Here is a 22,536-nt window from a genome sequence, read left to right on the forward strand (position 1 = left end):
TCCTCTAGTTGTATTCAAATTGAAAGAATACAACAAATCCATCCATCCATCCATTTCCTACCGCTTGTCCCTTTTGTGGTCGCGGGCAGGCTGGAGCCTTTCCCAGCTGCACTCGGGCGGAAGGCAGGGTACACCCTAGACATGTCGCCACCTCATCGCAGGGCCAACTACGTTAGACAACATTCACACTCTCATTCACACACTAGGGCAAATTTAGTGTTGCCAATCAACCTATCCCCAGGTGCATGTTTTTGGAGGTGGGAGTGAGCCGAAGTACCCGGAGAGAACCCACGCAGTCAAGGGGAGAACATGCAAACTCAACAAATTACACCCATAATTTAATTTCACAATTGTTCACCCATTTTTGAATTTAATCTGAGGCACTAAACACTTCTCCCAATGGGCCAGATGAACAATGCTTAATCCCCTTTGCTCCTCTTTCCCCCTTCAAATCTGTCTCAAATTAAAATACCCCTCCTCCAAATGGGCAGACAGCAGGAGGTCTTATCTGATGTAATCAAAGGGGACAAGTGGAGAAAGCTTTATGCAAATAACTGCAACATATGCTTCCTTCCCCACATCCCCGCCATCCCCACAAATCCTGGATGGACCTTTCACACTTTCAGTTGGTTCCTGTTTTCTAACAATTAATTAATAACCCATTTCAAATAACATTAATGTCAGAATAAGCATACTGACTTCATGTATAACTCGAGAAATCCAGGGTTGGGGTTTTAATGTCAGTGTATTAGCCAAGACTCTTAAAAATTGAGTACACCTCATACACTTCTGCAACCCTTTTTATTTTAATATATCTAAAAAATTAAAAACAAAAGAACTGACTATATTTGATTGTACTTGTCATTATTTACTATACACTGAAAATGACTCAACACAGTCCATTTCTTTCGATACAGCTGGCAACACAAGTGAGTTTCAAGATAATCGTGCCTTGCTTAATATCCAGCATGGATGTGGTATTGTCATGCTCTGGGGCTGCATGAGTGACGCAAATGTTGCCAGATGGGAAGATTTGCGCAGAGATTTACACATCCTACCAAGAAATGTTTCTCCTGGAAAGTGACACCTCCGAAGCTGGCTAAATATCAATCAGTTCCATTTAAACCCAAATGTTGTGTTTTAATGGATGCTGGAACGACCAATCAACATAATGTAGTTTCAGAACAAACCAATTCTTGTTGTGTTTACATGACACAAAATGTTACTGTAAAAACAGCAGTCAATTTTTGATTTCTGGTGACTGAGCTGCCAGTTTTTATCACAAAATATACAGATTTTTTTTCTACAGTGAATGTAAAAAAAAATGTATAATCAAATGCATAGACAATTGTGCAACAATATCATCAAGCAAATCCTTAGACATGTATGCTAATATATTATTCACTGTTACATAACTGCGATGTGGCCCTCGTTGACAACAAGTTTGACACCATGGTTTAGTGTAATTGCAGCCTGCACACCCTGGGCAGTTAAAGGGGAACGGCACTTTTTTAAAAATGTTGCCTATCATTCACAATCATTGTGAGAGACAACAACACAAGTCTTTTTTTTTTTTAGAATCCTAAAGATGATAAAACACACTTGCAAAATGCGGCTAACGGGAGTCACTGTTGTAGTTTTCAAAGCCCTCTAAAACATCAGAAAACCCTCCATCAACGTTTTATGTACATGCTGCAAGTACATATATAATGTAGTAACAGACACGTTCATAACAATATTTAATATGTACAATTTTTACTGTATTTTGGTCATTTTATGCATTTCCGGAACTTCTCTCTTCAGCGCATTTATTTTTGTTTCCATAGCAGCACACTTTCGACTTCCAGCAACAAATGTGTGTTCCTACTTCTGGAAAGAAACTCGAGTGTGTTGTAATCTTGGCAGACTTAGTAACAGACAACAAAGATGACTATTTTTAGACTTATAATGACTCATACCTTTATCTTTTTTAACCTGAATATACAGAGGATTAACTGTTGGTTATAGAAGTGAGCACAAACAGAGGGTCAGTCGGAGCAGACAAAAACTGAGAGAGTGAGGCCGGCGTGACTTGCCGATATAAATGTGGAACTTGGAGCCAAGCAATGCCGACATAAATGTAGTGCTTACCTAAAGTCAAATTGAAAGAACTTCCTCGGCAAGCTTGACCAAACGGACAACTGTCCATCGAGTAAATAACTATAATATTAATCATAATACATGCAGCACATCATGCTTGTTGTTACAACTACATGCACTGTCAAGCTAGCTGTGTATTAGGGTTGTACGGTATACCGGTACCCGTATAGTATCTTGGTACTAATGAATCAAAAACTGTACTATACTATGTTTGAAAAGTACCAGTTTCCAATTTATTTATGTATTTTTTTTAACGGGCATGATGGGTTTACGAGCAGAGGAGCATGTTCGGCAGCACACAATCACAGAGTACTTACAAGCAGACAATGTGTCTAGACAGAAAAGGGAGAATGGACGCAGTTTGGCCCAAAAACTAACTATAAAGGTGAAGCTACTGTAACACCCTCAGGAAGAGGTGCTTTAAGACATGGCTAGATAGTTAGCAGCGAACATCCATCCGCAGTCGGCAGTGTTTTTGCTACTTCTAAATCACTAATCCTCGCCTCCATGGTGACGAATAAAGTGAGTTTCTTACCAGTATCATCCCTGCAGGACGAGGAATAGCTAAACATGCTTCACTACACACCGTAGGAGGATACAATAGCTCACCGGCATCACCGCTAACAAAAGATAGCGTGCCTGAATGTAAACAAATGCCATTAGTGGATCTACGCCTGACATCCACTGTAATGATACCAAGTACAAGAGCGTATCTAGTTGATATTAATATAATTACATTGATATTTTTTATCGTCACAAAATCTTTTTTCCTTTTTTAAAATGTATATTATGTTTATAAACTCAGGAAATACGTCCCTGGACACATGAGGACTTTGAACATGACCAATGTATGATCCTGTAATTACTTGGTACCTAAATTTGTGGTATCATCCAAGACTAATGTAAAGTACCCAAACAACAGAAGAATAAGTGATTATTAAATTTTAACAGAAGTGTAGATAGAACATGTTAAAACAGTAAATGAACAAGTGGATTAATAATCCATTTTTACAGCTTGTCCTTTATTATTTTGACAAAATAATATAATGAGAAATGGCACAATATGTTACTGCATACGTCAGCAGACAAATTAGGAGCCTTTGTTTGCTTACTTACTACTAAAAGACAAGTTGTCTTGTCACTATTTTATTTAAGGCCAAAATTGTTCTTCGATTGCAATAAGAAACATTTTAATGTACCGTAAGATTTTTTGTTAAAATATAGCCAATAATGCCATTTTTTGTGGTCGGGTCCCCTTTTTTTTTTTACAAAAGTGTCAAAAAGTATCGAAATACATTTTGGTACCGGTACCAAAATATTGCTATCTGGACAACCCTACTGTGTACAAACAAAACATGAAATGTGGGCTCATACTTTACAGATACTGTATTATGATTCTTCATGTTTTTCAGTCAGTACAGATTGCTATTGCATTGTGTTGTGCATTAGAAACTCAAAAGCCTATGTCTTTATTATTACTGAGGAATTTATGAAACTGAAACAATACAAAAATAATGCAATTGTAAGTTAATAATACTAACACAAGCGACGCTAGCATAATTGCATAACGATAGCACGTACAATTATGCATGAAAACACTCCTACGGACATCACACAGGGGACGGTTTAAGTATAAACAGTTTTAGTTATGCTGTAAAACATACAAATGTTCCTTAAGGTGATTAATGAAGAATCCATAAGAGTCTAAACGCTATGCACAACTGTAGGGCGAACACGGCACTACGGTTGAAAAAAAAGAAAAGCACTCTACCTGTAAATGGAAGGGAACCTGCAGCGAGCAAACTCATCCTTAAGATGGCGTAATTGCGCAAAAAATAAAACACTTTCTCAGTGTATTTGCTAGTCAGTTCTTTTTTTTAAACTATTTTTATTATAGCGGTTATCGGAGAAAAATCTATAAATTAGCTGCATCGTCTTATAACCTGCAGTGTTCAAAGTGTCGGCAGAGGGCGGCGCCCTCCCGCGGTGAAGCCGTCCCGCGGCCGTTTCACATTCAGTGGAAATCTGGGGAAAGAAAAAAGTAGCGGTTTATAGTCTGGAATTTACATTAATTATAATGTACAGCATTAACTAGGGATGCACAATTTTGAGAAAAAACTATTTGCGATTTTTCTCTCCAAAATTGTGATTGCGATTAATTTTGTGATTTTTTAATTTTATACATATAAATGCTAATGCTATGGCATGTTTCTCTTAAACTGAAGAAATAACCTATAAACAAACAAAAAAATAAAATAGACTCAGACTCATCTCTGTAAGCAAACATTTTACTTTCATAAATATTGAACATCTTAAAGTGCATTTGTTTTTCCAGTTGGAAAAACTAGGTCAGGTTGTCTTTTTTTGCTGTTGTTGTCACCACAACATTCTCGCTCGTTTGTCTGTGTTGATGGGCTCATATTGCCCATCCGGGTTGAATGTGAAATATTACCACAATGGGACATTTGGCTTAGTAATTATATTGTTTCCTCTTAAAGGGGAACTGCACTTTTTTTGGAATTTTGCCTACATTTCACAATCATTATGAAATACATGACGACGGATGGATTTTTTATTTTTTATTTATTCTAAATATTACATAAACATAAATAAAAGTCTGCTTACAGCTTAGCCAATGGAAGCTCCACTATTCAGCCTATAAAATAATTCAAAAAGCACCAACAACACTCGATTTACACACACACTTCCTATGTGTGTAAATTACAAGTGACCTCCTGCTCACCGCCCACCGAGACATAGATTGACAATAACTTTAAAGATGGCTCACTGCGTTAATTCTACTGTTAAATAAGGCACTCAGCGGCGACTTGTCCAGTTTGTACCCCGCCTTTGCCTTTCTCCCTGTTTAAAGCTTGAGATGAAGGGAACAAACACAAACAGACATGGCAATTTATTGATGCCAGCAAAGTATTTCAACTTCATTTTCATTTATCGTTCCATTGATTGACTTATTAACAATCGGCCCAGGCCTTGTCAACGTCAAAACTATTTCCAAGGAGCAATTGGTGTTATTAGCATACTGGCTGCCTCCATTGCAGCGCAAACAAACTAGTTGTTTCCCCTAAAAACTTTTGATTGGCCAGGAGGCAAAGGGCACGAGCCTCAGCAATTCTGATTGGTGTACATGTCTGTCACTCAAATGCCTGTGACAGCATAAGAAAAAAAACTGTTCCTTTTGCATTTTGGTAACTACACTAATTAAAATATTGATGTTGGTTCTCCGTCAAACACACCATCAGCAACTTATACATATTTTCATATATTTATATTATTTTAATTTCCTTGGCTTGTGTTATCAACTAATTTTGCACCAATATGGTGCAGCCGAGCAGTGATACACTCAAACTGATTCACCTCATCTCGGTCATGTGTTTGATGAATTATTTCATTAATTCAACAGATATAATCCACCTCTTCTTCTCAGCACTGTCCTTCACACTCAATTTCATTCCAATGGGTGGAAAAACAAAGTTATGTTGATATCTAGCTATAAGGTATTGCTTGCAACATCGGATGTTTTGGTCGGGTGTTAACGGAATTTCCTTTGACATTCGAAACCTAAAGCATAACAATTAGCCAAGAGACAGATCGTATCCCAAAAAAATTGTATGCTAGTTCTCGTAACCCACAAGTACTACTGTATACGTACGTAACTACAGACCAACTCTCCATGTTTCTCCCCCTACAGCACCTTCTGATCATGTTCCCCCAATTATTCGCCAAGGACCAGCGAATCATACTTTTGCACCGGGTTCAACCGCACAGTTACATTGCCACATCATGGGCAACCCAATTCCCAGTATCCAATGGGAGAAGGACGGCCAGAGGATTCTAACCAGCGACAGTCGAATCAGCCTGATGGAAAATGGAACCTTCCAAATATATGATCTTCAGGTATGTAAAAGTTGTATTTTCTTCTTAAATACAGTGAAACCCTTCGAAGTTGACTAACTCATCAAGTCCCGGTCCAATGCTTTCTAACTAAAAAGTGACCACTTAAGTCTACATACATAGTCAACCGCTATTGTTAACCTACAATGGTTGACCCAAAGGGTACTCTTATCCTTTCTGTTCAAATGAAAGCTGTTCTGTTCCATATAGTCTTACAGAACTGGGTCAAATGGCTTTAATGTTTTCTGCACCTTATGCTTGTAATTTGTTGCAACGAGACTGGGCATTAACTGAGTTGATATCCTTGAATGCTTTTAAAAAGCAATCTGAAAGCACAAGATGTTGCCTCATTCACTTGCACTTGTTTTTAATTGTTTGACTCCTTTGAAAAAGAGGTTCCTATTCTAGTAGGGAATCTACCTGGTTAAATAAATGGTAATAGAATAGGAATTTATATTAAAAATCGGTCTCTGTGTTGTAGGATTGTAAACGTCATTGTTACTTGTGTGTTTTTGCAAAAGCAGATATGTCATGTCACATTTAGGGATGTCAAAGTTCACACGATAATAACGAGTTAATAAAAGTTTATTTTGTACTGCAAAATTGTTTGGTTTATCTGTTATTGTTTTTAAGTCACTAATGTTTTGTGGTTCACCTGTGTGAATTTGGCACCTCCACCTAATCTAAATCTCCTCACACTTGTCCCAATAATTTGTGCTTTGTTTGTGCTTGTTTATGTTTTAAACATTTTTGTTTGTGCTTTTACGGTATTTAGGTATATTTGTTTTTTGGTTGTTTTTTTTGTCCTGTTCAGCTTCTCAAGCAAATCATATTGTTGATGTAGATGCCCATATTGTCTGTACATATTTAGTTTACGAAAGAGAAGTGTAGGATACTTCTCTTTTTGCCTTATTTGTATTTGACCTTATTGAATGTATTTATATTATTATTTGGCGAAGGAGGGGATACAAAGAGAAAAAAAGGAAGACTGAGGGGGAAATTGCGGGGACAAGAAGGGGACAAGACAGAGACACAACAACAAACACAATAATAACAACAACAACAGAAAAGCATCAGCAAATATGATATGTACAAAAATGATAAGAAAGGGATAGCAAAGAAGCAGTTTGTGAAATAAATATCAACACAGAAATGACAATGAACATTATTACACTACAGATGGAACAATACAAATACCAATAGAAATAGTATTATTGATAATTACTTCCATTATCAACAATACAATTGTTTCAAATGTAACAATAAATATATCTAATGATAACTTAAAATACAAAATAAAGCAAATAAGTAGAGGGGAAGAAAGAAAAGCAAACTCTATTGACCTTGTAGATTGTTATAGTAACATATTGTTAAACTTTGTCAGTGTGCCATGTGTTATCCAGTTTCCCATAGGGGAACAACGTTAATATATGTATTTAGGTTAATAAAGTTTTACGTTTTTTTATGGTATTTAAGTGTTGATATTCATAACCAACCTTCCAACCATGTCAAACTCTCCCTAAAAGTGTCCCATTTTCCACATACCATTCCCAATCGTTTGTGCTTCATGTGTGCTTGTCTGTGCTGGGAAAAAAGGTTGGTTTAACTCTTATAGTTTTCAAGTTATTAACGAGTTATGATTTCTTACCAGCTCCAAAAAATGTTATAACTTAAAAATTATGATAGTTAGACCAAAATATTTTGAGGCCAAGACAAGCACAAACAAATGGGACAAGTTTGAGGAGATTTTGACATTGTTGGGGTCTAGTTATGATTAATAAAACATTAATTACACAATATTACCATAAAACTTTAATAACTTAAAATTTGTAAAAGCACAAACAATTGGGACAAGTTTGGAGAGATTTGGACAAGGTAGGGAGCCAACTTTACACAGGTAAATAACAAAATGTTAACAATTTAAAAATGATAATAGTTGGACCAAATATTTTTGCAGCACAAAATAGCACGAATAGGACACGTTTGGGGAGATTTTGACAGTCAGGGTCTAGTCATGGTTAATAACACGTTAATTACACGTTATTAACATACAACTTTGACATGTTAATAACTTAAAAAATGTAATCGTTAGACCAAAAATGTTGGAGGTTTTGACAAGGTGGGGACCACTTTAAACATGTTTAGTAAAGGGGCAAGTTTAGCTTCAAAGCCCTGGCAGGTTTCTCTCTCCACAAGTATTCCGAGCTGCTAGCAGCAGTGTTGCCAAGTCAGCATAGAAAAGAAGGCGTTTGCAGACTGCGACTGTGTTTTTTTTTGTCCTTCTCTACACAGTGTTTCCTGGTTTTCGCACCCCCAAGCGCACACATTATATAAGTCTTATAATGAAGGCAACACACAATGTCTATATTAGCTATAATAGCCACTTTAAAAATGACAATGTGTCGCAGGCTGACGTAAATCTTCAATGACAGAAATGTTAAAATGTTAATATTCTACACTTTTTAAAAACATTGATAAACATTAGTAAAATGGAGGCTTCTCAGAGGGTGAGATAACTCCTGGAAATTACTGGCTTAGAGTGGCTGTCTTCTTCTAATGGATTTATTACCATCTTTGGCAAGCTGGGTAACGTTTCAGAAATGCAGCCAATATTACATATATATAATGTGTCATGAGACATGCCAATATCAATCAATCAATCAATCAATGTTTATTTATATAGCCCTAAATCACAAGTGTCTCAAAGGGCTGTACAAGCCACAACGACATCCTCGGTACAGAGCCCACATACGGGCAAGGAAAACTCACCCCAGTGGGACGTCAATGTGAATGACTATGAGAAACCTTGGAGAGGACCGCATATGTGGGTAACCCCCTCCCCCCCTCTAGGGGAGACCGAAAGCAATGGATGTCGAGTGGGTCTGACATAATATTGTGAAAGTCCAACACATCAGCGAAAGTCCAGTCCATGGTGGGGCCGCAGGAACCATCCCGAGCGGAGACGGGTCAGCAGCGTAGAGATGTCCCCATCCGATGAACAGGCTTGCGGTCCACCCCGGGTTGGGAGCAGAGTAGAAAAGAAAAGAAAAGAAAAGAAACGGCAGATCAACTGGTCTAAAAAGGGAGTCTATTTAAAGGCTAGAGTATACAAATGAGTTTTAAGATGAGACTTAAATGCTTCTACTGAGGTAGCATCTCTAACTTTTACCGGGAGGGCATTCCATAGTATTGGATCCCGAATAGAAAACGCTCTATAGCCCGCAGACTTTTTTTGGGCTCTGGGAATCACTAATAAGCCGGAGTTCTTTGAACGCAGATATCTTGCCGGGACATATGGTACAATACAATCGGCAAGATAGGCAGGAGCTTGACCGTGTAGTATTTTATACGTAAGTAGTAAAACCTTAAAGTCGCATCTTAGGTGCACAGGAAGCCAGTGCAGGTGAGCCAGTATAGGCGTAATATGATCAAACTTTCTTGTTTTTGTCAAAAGTCTAGCAGCCGCATTTTGTACCAACTGTAATCTTTTAATGCTAGACATAGGGAGGCCCGAAAATAAAACGTTACAGTAATCGAGACGAGATGTAACGAATGCATGGATAATGATCTCAGCATCGTTTGTGGACAAAATGGAACGAATTTTAGCGATATTACGGAGATGAAAGAAGGCCGTTTTAGTAACACTCTTAATGTGTGACTCAAACGAGAGAGTTGGGTCGAAGATAATACCCAGATTCTTTACCGAGTCGCCTTGTTTAATTGTTTGGTTGTCAAATGTTAAGGTGGTATTATTAAATAGATGTCGGTGTTGAGCAGGACCGATAATCAGCATTTCCGTTTTCTTAGCGTTGAGTTGCAAAAAGTTAGCGGACATCCATTGTTTAATTTCATTAAGACACGCCTCCAGCTGACTACAATCCGGCGTGTTGGTCAGCTTTAGGGGCATGTAGAGTTGGGTGTCATCAGCATAACAGTTAAAGCTAACACCGTATTTGCGTATGATGTCACCTAGCGGCAGCATGTAAATACTAAAGAGTGCAGGGCCAAGAACCGAACCCTGGGGAACTCCGCACGTTACCTTAACATAGTCCGAGGTCACATTGTTATGGGAGACACACTGCATCCTGTCAGTAAGATAAGAGTTAAACCAAGACAAGGCTAAGTCTGACATCCCAATACACGTTTTGATACGCTCTAATAAAATATTATGATCAACAGTATCGAAAGCGGCGCTAAGATCAAGAAGCAGCAACATACATGACGCATCAGAATCCATCGTTAGCAATAGATCATTAGTCATTTTTGCGAGGGCTGTCTCCGTAGAGTGATTTGCCCTGAAACCGGATTGAAAAGGTTCACAGAGATTGTTAGACGCTAAGTGTTCATTTAGCTGCTGTGCGACAATTTTTTCGAGGATTTTTGAGATAAACGGAAGGTGGGACACCGGCCGGTAGTTTACCATGAGGTCAGGATCGAGGTTAGGTCTTTTGAGTAGAGGATGAATAACCGCTTTTTTGAATGCTAGGGGAACAGTACCAGAGGAAAGTGATAAGTTTATAATATTTAACACTGATGGACCTAATAATACAAAAAGCTCCTTGATAAGTTTCCCAGGAATTGGGTCAGGTAAACATGTTGTTTGTTTTGTCCCATTTACACATTTTAACAATTCCTCCAATGTTATTTCATCAAAGAGAGAGAAACTATTTTGGAGGGCAGTGTCCGTCATATATACAGTCGTATTTGTGTTAATAGAACCCAGTTGTAGCTGAGATGCATTGTCTTTAATCTCTTTTCTAATGACTTCAATTTTCTTATTAAAGAAAATCATAAAGTCATCTGCTGAGTGGGTGGAGCTACTGGGAGGAGTCCCTTGTTGGGTTAGCGATGCTACTGTACTAAACAAAAATTTAGGATCAATTTTGTTGAGGTGGATGAGATTTGAGTAATATTTAGCTTTAGCTGAGGTAAGCATGCGTTTATAAGTTATTAAACTATCACTCCATGCTTGATGGAAAACCTCAAGTTTAGTCGCACGCCATTTGCGTTCCAGCTTTCTACATGATAATTTCTGGGCTTTAGTTTCTTCTGTAAACCATGGGGTACGCCTTTTAGGGGCCCTTTTAGCTTTAGCGGTGCTACACTATCAATGGTGTCGCGCAGGGCGTCGTTAAAGTTGTTAGTGAGATTATCAATAGAGCCCACATAATTTGGGAATGGTGCCATTACCAAAGGCAGTAGGTCAGTAAGAGTCGTCGTTGTGGCAGCATTAATGTTGCGGCTGCTATAGTAGTTATTATTATTATTATAAGTTTGTTGACAATGAGTCAGAACTTGGAATTTTATAAGGTAATGATCGGACATTACTTTAGCGTACGTGAGTATCGTAACTTTGGAGGTGGTGACACCCCTGACAAGCACTAGATCTATCGTATTACCGTTGCGATGCGTGGGTTCATTTATTATTTGTGTAAGACCACAGCTATCAATTATAGACTGGAGCGCCACGCATGGAGGGTCCGATGGGGTATTCATATGGATGTTAAAGTCTCCCATTATGATTATATTGTAGGCGTGCGTCACTAGATCAGCAACGAACTCTGAAAATTCATTGATAAAGTCCGAATAGGGCCCTGGGGGGCGGTAGATGACAGCCAGGTGCAGAGGCAGCGGTGTGACAAACCTCACAGTAAGCACCTCAAACGAGTTATATTTATTATTTAGGTCCGAGGTAAGGCTAAAGTTTTTGTTGTATATTAGTGCAACACCCCTACCTCTTTTAATGGGACGGGCAATATGCGTTCCCGTATAGCCAGGAGGAGACGCCTCACCCAGCGCAAAACATTCGTCTGGTTTGAGCCAGGTCTCGGCTAGACCAACGACATCAAGATTGTTGTCTCTAATGACTTCATAAACTAATAACGTTTTGGAAGACAATGATCTTATGTTTAAAAAGCCCATATTATAGGTAGTGGGCTGTTTTGAGGAGTTTTTGTTGAAAGTATCCGTAGTAGCAATATTAATAATGTTACATTTATTATGCGTAGTGCACTTTAAATAATTTCGACCATATCTAGGAATTGATATGACAGGAATTTTTAGATTGTTTGCCACCTCAGTAAAATGCATGTCCACCTCTGACGCAGAAAAAACATTATGTGAGTTGTATATTATTCTAAGACAATTGCTATGTGTGCAGGGATTATCCAGCCTGGCACTGGCTAGTTCTAGCTTAACAGACTCCTTATTAGCGCTTCTTTGAGGATTAGCTTTTAGCTTTTTCGTTAGCCCCGCTAACATCAACGCCTTTAGCTTTGTTGTTAGCCCCGCCCAACATCCCCGCTTCTGCTTCCGAGCACACCGCTTACGTCTCTTTCGTTGACGGTCTCCGCTGGTAGTGGACGCCGCTGCTTCAAAGGCCACTGCTGTATGTAGCTCGCGAAGAATTCCCAAGCTAGCGAGTAGGTCCACCGTACACGCATCTTTCAGCCCAAAATGGCCCGATCTCTCCACATCCAGAATCGTAAGTCGTCGTAAGTGATCACGGAGTGAACACGCTGTGAGCCAGCCATGAAATTGACTGAATTGACGGGTATTTTTGCCAAATCGGTCTACACTTCCAAGAGCGCATGCAAGAAGCTGCCGCCGTGAAGCGCCGCCATCTTGTTTTTTGTTATTTTTTTGTTATGTAATATATATTTAATACACAGACGACATAAGTAAAGGAAATTGAATGAGCTCAAATATAAAACGAGGCATAATGATGCAATACGTACATACAACTAGCCTAAGTAGCTTGTTAATATTGATTAACTTGCAGCCATGCACTGACCTAATATGCCTGATTAGCATTCCACACAAGTCAATACCATCAACATAGCTCACCTTTGTGCATTCATGCACAGCATAAAACATTTGGTAGACAAAATAAGTCGACAAAGGAGTGGCATAAAACATGTCTTTCTGTGGCAGCGTCAGAGAAAGTTATACATGCAAAACAAACTGTTGTGTCACAGTGCACACAACTACAGTGAGTTCAAGCACCGCCGAAATTAGTAGGACAAAACGGCGCTTGCCAAATACTGTCATTAGTGAAACATAAACGTATTCAACAGTGGGCTTTCTAACAATTAGGATGGTTTGTATCATGGTTTTTCTCCCACAAAAAACATTCTAAAACAAAACATATATTTTTTCCCCCATCTTTTTTCATTTTCATACATTTTTGAAAAAGCTCCAGGTAGCCACTAGGGCGGCGCTAAAGAGCCGTGGGTTGCCGACCACTGGCCTAGACTGACTAAACCAGTGACGAGACATAGTGAGAATCAGAGGCAAAATTAATAGGGCAAACCTAATAAAAAAAACCATGATTTACTGTAAAAGAGAGCGTGTTAAAGGACTGGATTAGAGTCCAGGTGGCAAATGTTTTGCATCTGTGTGTGTGTGCATGTTTGTCTATGTCTGTTTGTATTCATTTTGTGTTGTAGTGTATAAAAAAGCCTAATGTTAATTAAACAAACATTTGCATAGCTCAAACAAGGTGTTGAGTCCCTTTTGGGTGTACATTTTTATAATGTACACCTATTAAAGATAAAAAATACATATTTAAAAAAATATTTTAATCATTTAAAGTCAAAATCAATAAAAACAAAGAAAAACGTAACACTTACCTTTAAATCTTTGACGTCGGTCCGATTTCTAGATTTCTCAGCTGAATATTTTTTACAAATACATGTACAACTGTTTGAAAATTATGTCAAAAAACCATAGCCATAGGTTCTAAAATCTATTGCCCTTGTCTCTGGTGGCGAAAGTCACAAGTAAATGTGCAAATAATAATTATTTTTCGTTCTGTCAACTAACATGCAGGAAACTGCTGCCAGTACTAAACTTAAACAGTGGTATTTTATTTGGCAGCTCCTTTAATGAATATTGACGCTCACCCATAATTAATTTTGTTAATTTCATAATGTAGAATTTCTTTATCGCCAAACTTTGAGGCATACACGTTAACATCTGTTCCAAAATTACCACTATTTACACATTAGGCATTGAAGTTTCTTTGGAAAAACATGATTCGATGCAGCGTTTCAATTACTGGGGAAATGTGCAACACTTTATTAACAGAGGGCAATTTACAGTTGACTCAAATAAGAAATGGGCTTTTAGACACGAAGGAGAGGTCGAGAATACAATCTGAAATGCACAACGTTGGGCCGTGATCACCATAATAATGAGTATGCAAGACCATTAGCAGTCGTTAGCGATGTCCTGTTGCATGCTAATGAAATCCATTTGGCACAGAAGTGCCTCCAGGGTACAAAGTTGCACCTGAGGTCACAATAGTATTGCTGCGGCTAGATGAGGCCCACACAATAATTGATTGTGGGTTTCCTAATGATTAACAATCGTTGAGACTTGTAATTAAAGTCTTCACCGCAGTCAGGAGATGAGTAAAAGAGCAAGATCGAGTAGGGAAGTGTTAGGCTGGATAAGTGGTGAAAGTGGGATTATAAGTGAATAACTTAACATCTTTGGGAATCCTCCAATTTCCCATATTTGTATTTAGAATTTAAATGGATTTGAAATGTTAAATATTAAAATAGAGGAAATGAGTAACCGTAAACAAGCTAACAAGCTTTACTCCGGACTGGGATTCAGACAATTTCCATCCTTGAATCTATCGGGTGCTGTTCCTCAAAATGTTTTCAATTAAATAAGCAGGGGCGTTCATGGTAACGTTGCTTGAATGGCAACATATGTTGCTCCAAAACCTGTATGTACCATTCAGCATTAATGGCGCCTTCACAGATGTGTCAGTTACCCATGTCTTAGGCACTAATACACCCCCATACCATCATAGATGCTGGCTTTTCAACTTTGCGCCTATAACAATCCGGATGGTTTTTTTCCTCTTTGGTCCGGAGGACACAACGTCCACAGTTTCCAAAAACAATTTGAAATGTGGACTCGTCAGACCACAGAACACTTTTCCACTTTGTATCAGTCCATCTTAGATGAGCTCAGGCCCAGCGAAGCCGACGGCGTTTCTGGGTGTTGTTGGTAAATGGTTTTCGCCTTGCATAGGAGAGTTTTAACTTGCACTTACAGATGTAGCGACCAACTGTAGTTACTGACAGTGGGTTTCTGAAGTGTTCCTGAGCCCATGTGGTGATATCCTTTACACACTGATGTCGCTTGTTGATGCAGTACCGCCTGAGGGATCGAAGGTCACGGGCTTAGCTGCTTACATGCAGTGATTTCTCCAGATTCTCTGAAGCCTTTGATGATATTACGGACCGTAGATGGTGAAATCTCTAAATTCCTTGCAATAGCTGGTTGAGAAAGGTTTTTCTTAAAGTCTTCAACAATTTGCTCACGCATTTGTTGACAAAGTGGTGACCCTGGCCCCATCCTTGTTTGTGAATGACTGAGCATTTCATGGAATCTACTTTTATACCCAATCATGGCACCCACCTGTTCCCAAATTGCCTGTTCACCTGTGGGATGTTCCAAATAAGTGTTTGATGAGCATTCCTCAACTTTATCAGTATTTATTGCCACCTTTCCCAAGTTCTTTGTCACGTGTTGCTGGCATCAAATTCTAAAGTTAATGATTATTTTCAAAAAAAAAAAAAGTTTATCAGTTTGAACATCAAATATGTAGTCTTTGTAGCATATTCAACTGAATATGGGTTGAAAATTATTTTCAAAACATTTTATTCCGTTTTTATTTACATCTAACACAATTTCCCAACTCATATGGAAACGGGGTTTGTACTACAAATAAAGGGTAATAATGATAACTGCTTTAAAATTCACGACGGTTAGTATACCTCCCTGCTTGGCACTCAGCATCAAGGGTTGTAATTGCTGCTCACTGCTCCCCTCACCTCCCAGGGGGTGATCAAGGGTGATGGGTCAAATGCAGAGAATAATTTCGCCACACCTCGTGTGTGTGTGACAATCATTGGTACTTTAACTTTAACTTAATTACCGTAATGAATTAAAATGATCAAAGAACCGTTATTCATAATTTGATACGGACAAACTGATGGGCGCTAGCTTGCTAACTAGCTTAAATGCTCAAATGTAAATTAAATGATATTTATCTTTGTGGAAACACTGATCATCTTACTGATTTTTCACAATAAATATATATAGAAACAGATAAATATCAATATGCAACACTTTATTTTTATATTTTCTCTAAGTGCACATTTTTCAAATTGAACATTTTCAAATGATCACTTCTAAGACAGTCTTGTGAAATCACAATATCCCATTTTAACTAGCTAGCCACTAACATTTTTTAACAAATCGTGAATTACTTTGCAACATGTTTGTACAAATAATAACTCATGTAAAATACAAAAGTCAACTCTCAAATGTTTGAGTAAATCATGTCACACTTTGAAATCTGTTATCTGTTTCCTTGTCAGTTAGTGGGAAGCCTGGCATTGCATGCTGTTAACTAGTGTGTTGTACTCTGGTGTGTAACTTGACACTGCAACTCTGAGTGAGTCTTGCAGATGTGCATCAGTGAGGCGTGTTCTGTGTTTGTTCTTGATGAAGTTCATGTCAGAAAAGGCTGATTCACAAAGATAAGTTGAACCAAACAGGCTTGCAACCTTCATAGCTGCTGTGCATACACCACTGTACTTTTCTGTGTCAACAAGGCACCAAAAGTTTGGTGCAGCCTGATGGGCTTTGAGGTGGAGGTCATTTTGCAGTGTTACAATTTCAATCTCCACCTGTTCAGCATCCAGGCTGAATGTTGCACTTAACTGCTCAGCAATGCATGATATGTCCATGTTCATGAAAGGATTCGAAATGAACGACACACATGGCTCAAGCTGATCCAGGTCGCAAAACCTGTTCTCAAACTCTTATGACCTGAGAGTACTTTTCTGCAACTTTGTCAAAAGCCTCAGATGCAAAAGCATTGTCTTTCAGCACCATCTGCACAAAGGGAAAGTGCAGCACTTTTTTTCTCTGTAAATGCCAGCTCACTGGTAAGTGCTGCTATTTGAGCTATTTTTAGAACAGGCCAGCGGGCGACTCATCTGGTCCTTACGGGCTACCTGGTGCCCGCGGGTACCGCGTTGGTGATCCCTGCAATAGACATTAACGTCTTTCCCCATTATGAAACATAATTACCCAATCTAAACTTCTACAAACAAATGACTGCTTAAACAACTGAGTCTCATTAAACAAAGGATGTGCTGTTTTTGCACGAAGTTATCAATAAACTCGACAGTTTCGAGTTGAAGCAAACAAACGTCCCTTCAACAGGAAGTAAACTCACATGACGTCACACAAACCGGAAGTGAAACAACTGATCACTCTTTCCAATTTAAAATGGAAGAAGATAAACATAGTTGAACACACAACTACAAATACTGTGGCTCTTATGAAGCCGGAACAATATTTGATGTTTCCTTTGCCAAGAAAGTATACTAAGTCTATTTATTTTAGTTATTAAAAAAATACAACTTGTTTAATAAAATTTAAAGTGTGTTATAAGCAGTGTTGGGACTAACGCGTTACTAAGTAACGCGTTACTGTAACGCCGTTAGTTTCGGCGGTAAGTAGTAATCTAACGCGTTATTTTTTTATATACAGTAACTCAGTTACCGTTACTGCATGATGCGTTACTGCGTTATTTTACGTTATTGTTATGTAGTATCGGCTAGAAACTGAAGATCTGAGTGTGTTTTATTGGAGCGCTCCGGTGGAAAAGAAGAGGCGTGCTTTCCCCCACCCACAGAAAGCACGCCTCCCCGCACGCCTCATGTCTAACAACCTTCACTTTACCTGGAAGAGGGTCTTTACAGCTGAGGGTGAATGACGAGCCCGGCGGTTTGTTGAAACTTTGTGACTTTATTGCACGCAGCCATCCACCAAGCTAGAGCACCTACACGCACTCACTGTCGCCGCTCCCTCACCTCTCTCGCCCACTCACTCACTGACGTCACTCACCTCTCATGCTGTCATATCTTAAAGGGCCACACACACACACACACATACGCTACTCTCATAACAACTAACAAGACATCATGGCGAAGCCAGAAGTTGAGTTTTTTAACATGGAGACATTCTCAATACTTTTCTTTTGTCGAGCACAAAGAAAATAACATTTTAGTTAAATGTAAGTTGTGTCTTGGATCAAAGATCCTATCTACTTAGAGTCACAGTTAAAGTGCCATTATGTTGCAGCTATTTAAAATAGTTTTGTCAATTTTTTCTGGCCTGAAATAAATTGGCCCTTTGAAACATATCTTTGTCTTTGTGTGTTGTATGTAGACCACATTGCTTTCTGAGTTCAGTGATGCAAATGCATGTCAAGTTGATCAACAGATTGTATTATTCTCCAGTACAATAACAGTACTGAAATGAAGGCTAAAAGGGCATTAATGGGAGCCTTAAAAAAAGGGGGGGGAAAAGAAGTAACTAAATAGTTACTTTTCACAGTAACGCATTACTTTTTGGTGTAAGTAACTTAGTTAGTAACTGAGTTACTTTTGAAATAAAGTAACTAGTAATTGTAACTAGTTACTGGTTTTCAGTAACTAACCCAACACTGGTTATAAGTAATTTTTGAGCAATACCATGATAATAATGATAACCCTGATCATTTTGGTCAACATTACTTTATTTAGCCCTATTTTTTTGTTAGTTGTGTATATTTGAGGGTCCCAAACCCCCTCCTTAACAGAGACAGAAACTATGTTTTTTATTTTGATTGTGATTTTATAATCAAGTGCAAGATTTTGCTTACAGACAGTATATTTTATTTTTATTATGTGTTTGTTTTTTTCACTTGTTATTTAAAATTATAACAATTAAGTATAAAAATATTGTATTCAAATTATATTCAAATTTACAAGAAATACAAGTTAACATTGCATTTCAAATGGTATATTTTCATTATTATTGTCATTACATCCGTGGTTAATTTGGTCTCAAAAAAAATAATGGCAATAATATTGTTTGTCGGCAATAATTTGTAGGTCAATATATCGTCGAGCAAAATTAGTAATCAGCCCAAGCCTAACCAAGTACACCTGCTCCAGGTTTGCCAATCAGTATTCTATTCAGTCCAGACAGCGTCGTTCATTGTCATTCGTCCTGCATATTGCTATGCCTAATATTCATCAAGGGAAGTTCCGTGACCTGTGCATTTATTTTAGCACTCGCCCTCCTTTGCTCTGTTTTCCCACTCCCTTGTGAGTGTGTTTCTTTTGTTTAATGAATCATATTATTTTATTCACCATCTGCCTGTTGTTTGCTGCATCTTGAGGTCAAGCCACTTCCACTCTTTCACTCCTGACAGCCCCTTAAGTCATCCAGCAGGTATAAAAGTGTCCTCCTGCATGTCGCGTATACTGCTACTGGATGCCTTGAATTTCCCTCGGGATCAGTAAAGTATCTTTCTATCTATTATGATTCTTCGGTTTCGCCAAAGCACAAACAAACACTCCACTTCTAAACCATAAAACTACAGGGTTTTCATACCTACCATTGTTTTCTGAGTGATTTCAGTTGATCAAATCTTTTGTAACATTCCACACTACAAAATAATAAAATAATGTAGTATAATTTCTGCTCAAATTGTATCGGATTAATATTGGTATCAGCAAACACTCAAGGCTCCAATATCGGTATCGTATCGGAAGTGAAAAAGTTGTATCGAGACACCCCTACTTTTTTGTTTGCATTTATATTTCACTTTAGAAAAAAAGTTTATCTTACTTTAGTCAGTTTTCTTTCTTTTTTAAAAAACTTGTACATCACACGTGCGACTCAACAGTTTTTTGATAAAATTAAAACTTGTGTTCGCGGCCAACTGCTGATATCGGCCACAAAAATGTACCCTTTTTACCAGCAACAAAAGTAGTGTTATAAACCTGGTCTACAGCACCCACCTCTTTTTTGCAGCCAACGGCCTTTGATTTTGAAGTTGTTTTACTCTGTATAGCGACCACTTATCAGTCCCTCCAGGATTTTGGGATGTTTCATGTTGGGAGTGAACCAATCCCCCCAAATTACGTGCGGCCGTGTACAATGCCCCTGCACAATTTGGCCAATCAGTGTCATTTTGCAGTTGTTGAATTATAATTAATCAAAATAGTAGAGTAATTTGACAATGAGCTCTGAAGCCTGTGCGGTATTAACGAGTAAAACATCCAAATCCTGTGCTTTTTGAGGTTAGAGTTACAAGTAACACTTAAAACATTGATAACAAATTCATAAAATCACAATTCAATGTTATTAAATAAAATTCAAACATCGCAACTTTCTAATTCAGACATTTTTGGCCATAATGAACACAAAAAAAGCATGGAAAATACTTGAGCATCTGACTAATATCAAAACTTCCTACAATATAAATTGTTTGTGCTCTCTTCTATAATGTTGAATTTTTCTTATCGATGTTGGTTGTTGAGCAGCTTTGGCAGACACGCCCCACATTCAAATCCTACCGCCGCAGCATTTAACGATTATGTTTGCTTCCTACTACTACTTGCTAGTACCTACTACGAACTTTAGCATATGTTGCAGCCAACGAGTACTCTCGCTGAAATGTAAACGAATAAGCAAGCAGCAGCTATCTACTCTTGTCGTAGCAGCTACACAGAACTCTTTAATTACAACTTAGCAGAACACTTGTGCTCTCCACTAAAATATTATTTATATTTCTAGTTCCGGTCTACCAATAAGACTTCTTTAACAACATGTTAAAGATTGCTAATTAGTTCCTTTGTGATGCAAACCAAGCGATGAATTTCGGAGCGAATACACTGTTGTTTGATTGACATTACACATGCTGGATAAAACACATAAATATGTTGGCTGGAAGATGGCAATGATTGCAAATTCCAATTGGCTCATGTATCGCTGCTATCTGTCTATGTTAGAAACTTTTGCCTGTTTCTCTTAAGTGGTAGCAATTGACAGGTTTGATTGTAGTATATCAACACATTGGGCCTAAAATCACCTAAAATTCTGAAAGCCGAGTCAGGATTTTTTAAATTTTATTCATGGAACAAACATGATGACACAAAAACAGAATGATGGCAAATATTTTTGGTCTTACTATATAGGTCTGGTTTTACTTACTTGCCAATCGACACAATTCAACGAGTCTAATGTAGTTTGAAGACTACATTTCTGTACTGAGATGAAATTGAGTGTCTGTGCGTTTGTGTTATTATTGTGCTACTTATGACCCAAAACATGAATATGACACAATAGGGTATTCATTTGCCCGTTATACAACAGCGGCTGCAGCTGCTGTTATGGAATTCCAAGCATTCACCTTAGAATATTTGCTATTTCATCATGTTGCATGCTTGCTTTCTGTGTCCTTGTCTTTGTCTGAACTTTTTTGAAGCCTCTTTTCTTGCCCTGTCCTCAAATCTAAACATCAAATATGAATATGATCAGCTGGACTCTCGACGCAATTGACACAGTCTTTTCGACAAGGAAAAGGGGTGCGGGGGAGCCTGGCTGCCCTGATGGAACCATTGCTGCGGGGTACCTGAGAGATTCCTGGGATAAATGGAGACTCATGTGCCTCTCAGTCCTTTCCATCGAGGACGTAGGAGACATCTACCTATTTGGAACCGTGATCGCGGGGCACCTGCTGATTGGGCTGGGCATTGCTCTGCTGTATCGTCAAATTGGGAAGACGATGGCAGCCACTCAAGGGGCCCAACGGCTGTTCAACGCAATGGAAGGATTGGGTCGGGCTGTGGGAACACAGACTGGAGCGATTTCTGAGTTGAATCGCAAAATGGATCTCATCTTGGAGAAGTTTGCTGAGAAGGAATAATTAAATTGAATTTGAGAGATCCAGCATGGACACAGAGCAGGCAAGTCATTGTTTGGACTGCTCGAAGAAAAACAACATCTTAATCTACGATTTGACTACCTCGAATGGCCTTGATGCAATCTGGAACAGGCTGTTCTGAAGAACTCCCCCGAGGACTCCTCAAAGATGGACGCTTTTGACCTTCCTTTTTGTCAACAACACCTGGTGTCGAACTTTGAGATTGGCCCCAGTCCACAAAAACATTTCAACATCTCACCCAAGTTAATTGGGTATACATGCACGCACACTCCCCTCCCCAAATCAACGCCTTCACTGCTTAATTCCTTCGGGGTTGTGGGGCCTGAGTAGTGCTTTATAGCGGCAGCCGGCTTCCAGAGTCCCAACTCCCCCCCCCCCCTCTGTTGCGAGTTGTTGTGATTACATGTATCATGTTTATGTGTGCCATGCTATGTGAGTTTTTTTTCCTCGGACTCAGTCTGGACCCCTCCTGAGGGTCCAGCCTTAGACTGATATTTTTTTTACTCTTCCCCCTTTCCCAATGTCACCTTTTCCTGTTCCGTTGGCGGTTCCGTTGGCGGTTCCGTTGGCGGTCCCGTCTTGTCCCCTGTAACGTATGTCTGCTCTTTGTGGGATTGTGCCGAAAATGTAATTTCAGTTCTTATGTGTCTTGTACATGTTAAGAATGG

At 38.7% G+C, this 22,536-nt stretch overlaps 1 protein-coding gene across 4 annotated transcripts in view; it reads left to right on the forward strand.

Annotated features, from left to right (window-relative positions):
- The window catches only part of LOC133650232 (roundabout homolog 2-like), a 232,147-nt gene that overhangs the window by 151,507 nt on the left and 58,104 nt on the right, over nucleotides 1-22,536 (forward strand). For all 4 annotated transcript variants that reach the window (XM_062047236.1, XM_062047237.1, XM_062047238.1 and 1 more), the window contains exon 9: nucleotides 5,849-6,054. In XM_062047236.1, coding sequence (XP_061903220.1) covers nucleotides 5,849-6,054 — 206 coding nt within the window. The remainder of the gene's footprint in view (nucleotides 1-5,848; nucleotides 6,055-22,536) is intronic.

The sequence above is a fragment of the Entelurus aequoreus genome, linkage group LG05 (assembly GCF_033978785.1).
Source record: "Entelurus aequoreus isolate RoL-2023_Sb linkage group LG05, RoL_Eaeq_v1.1, whole genome shotgun sequence".
NCBI classification, from domain to species: Eukaryota; Metazoa; Chordata; class Actinopteri; order Syngnathiformes; family Syngnathidae; genus Entelurus; species Entelurus aequoreus.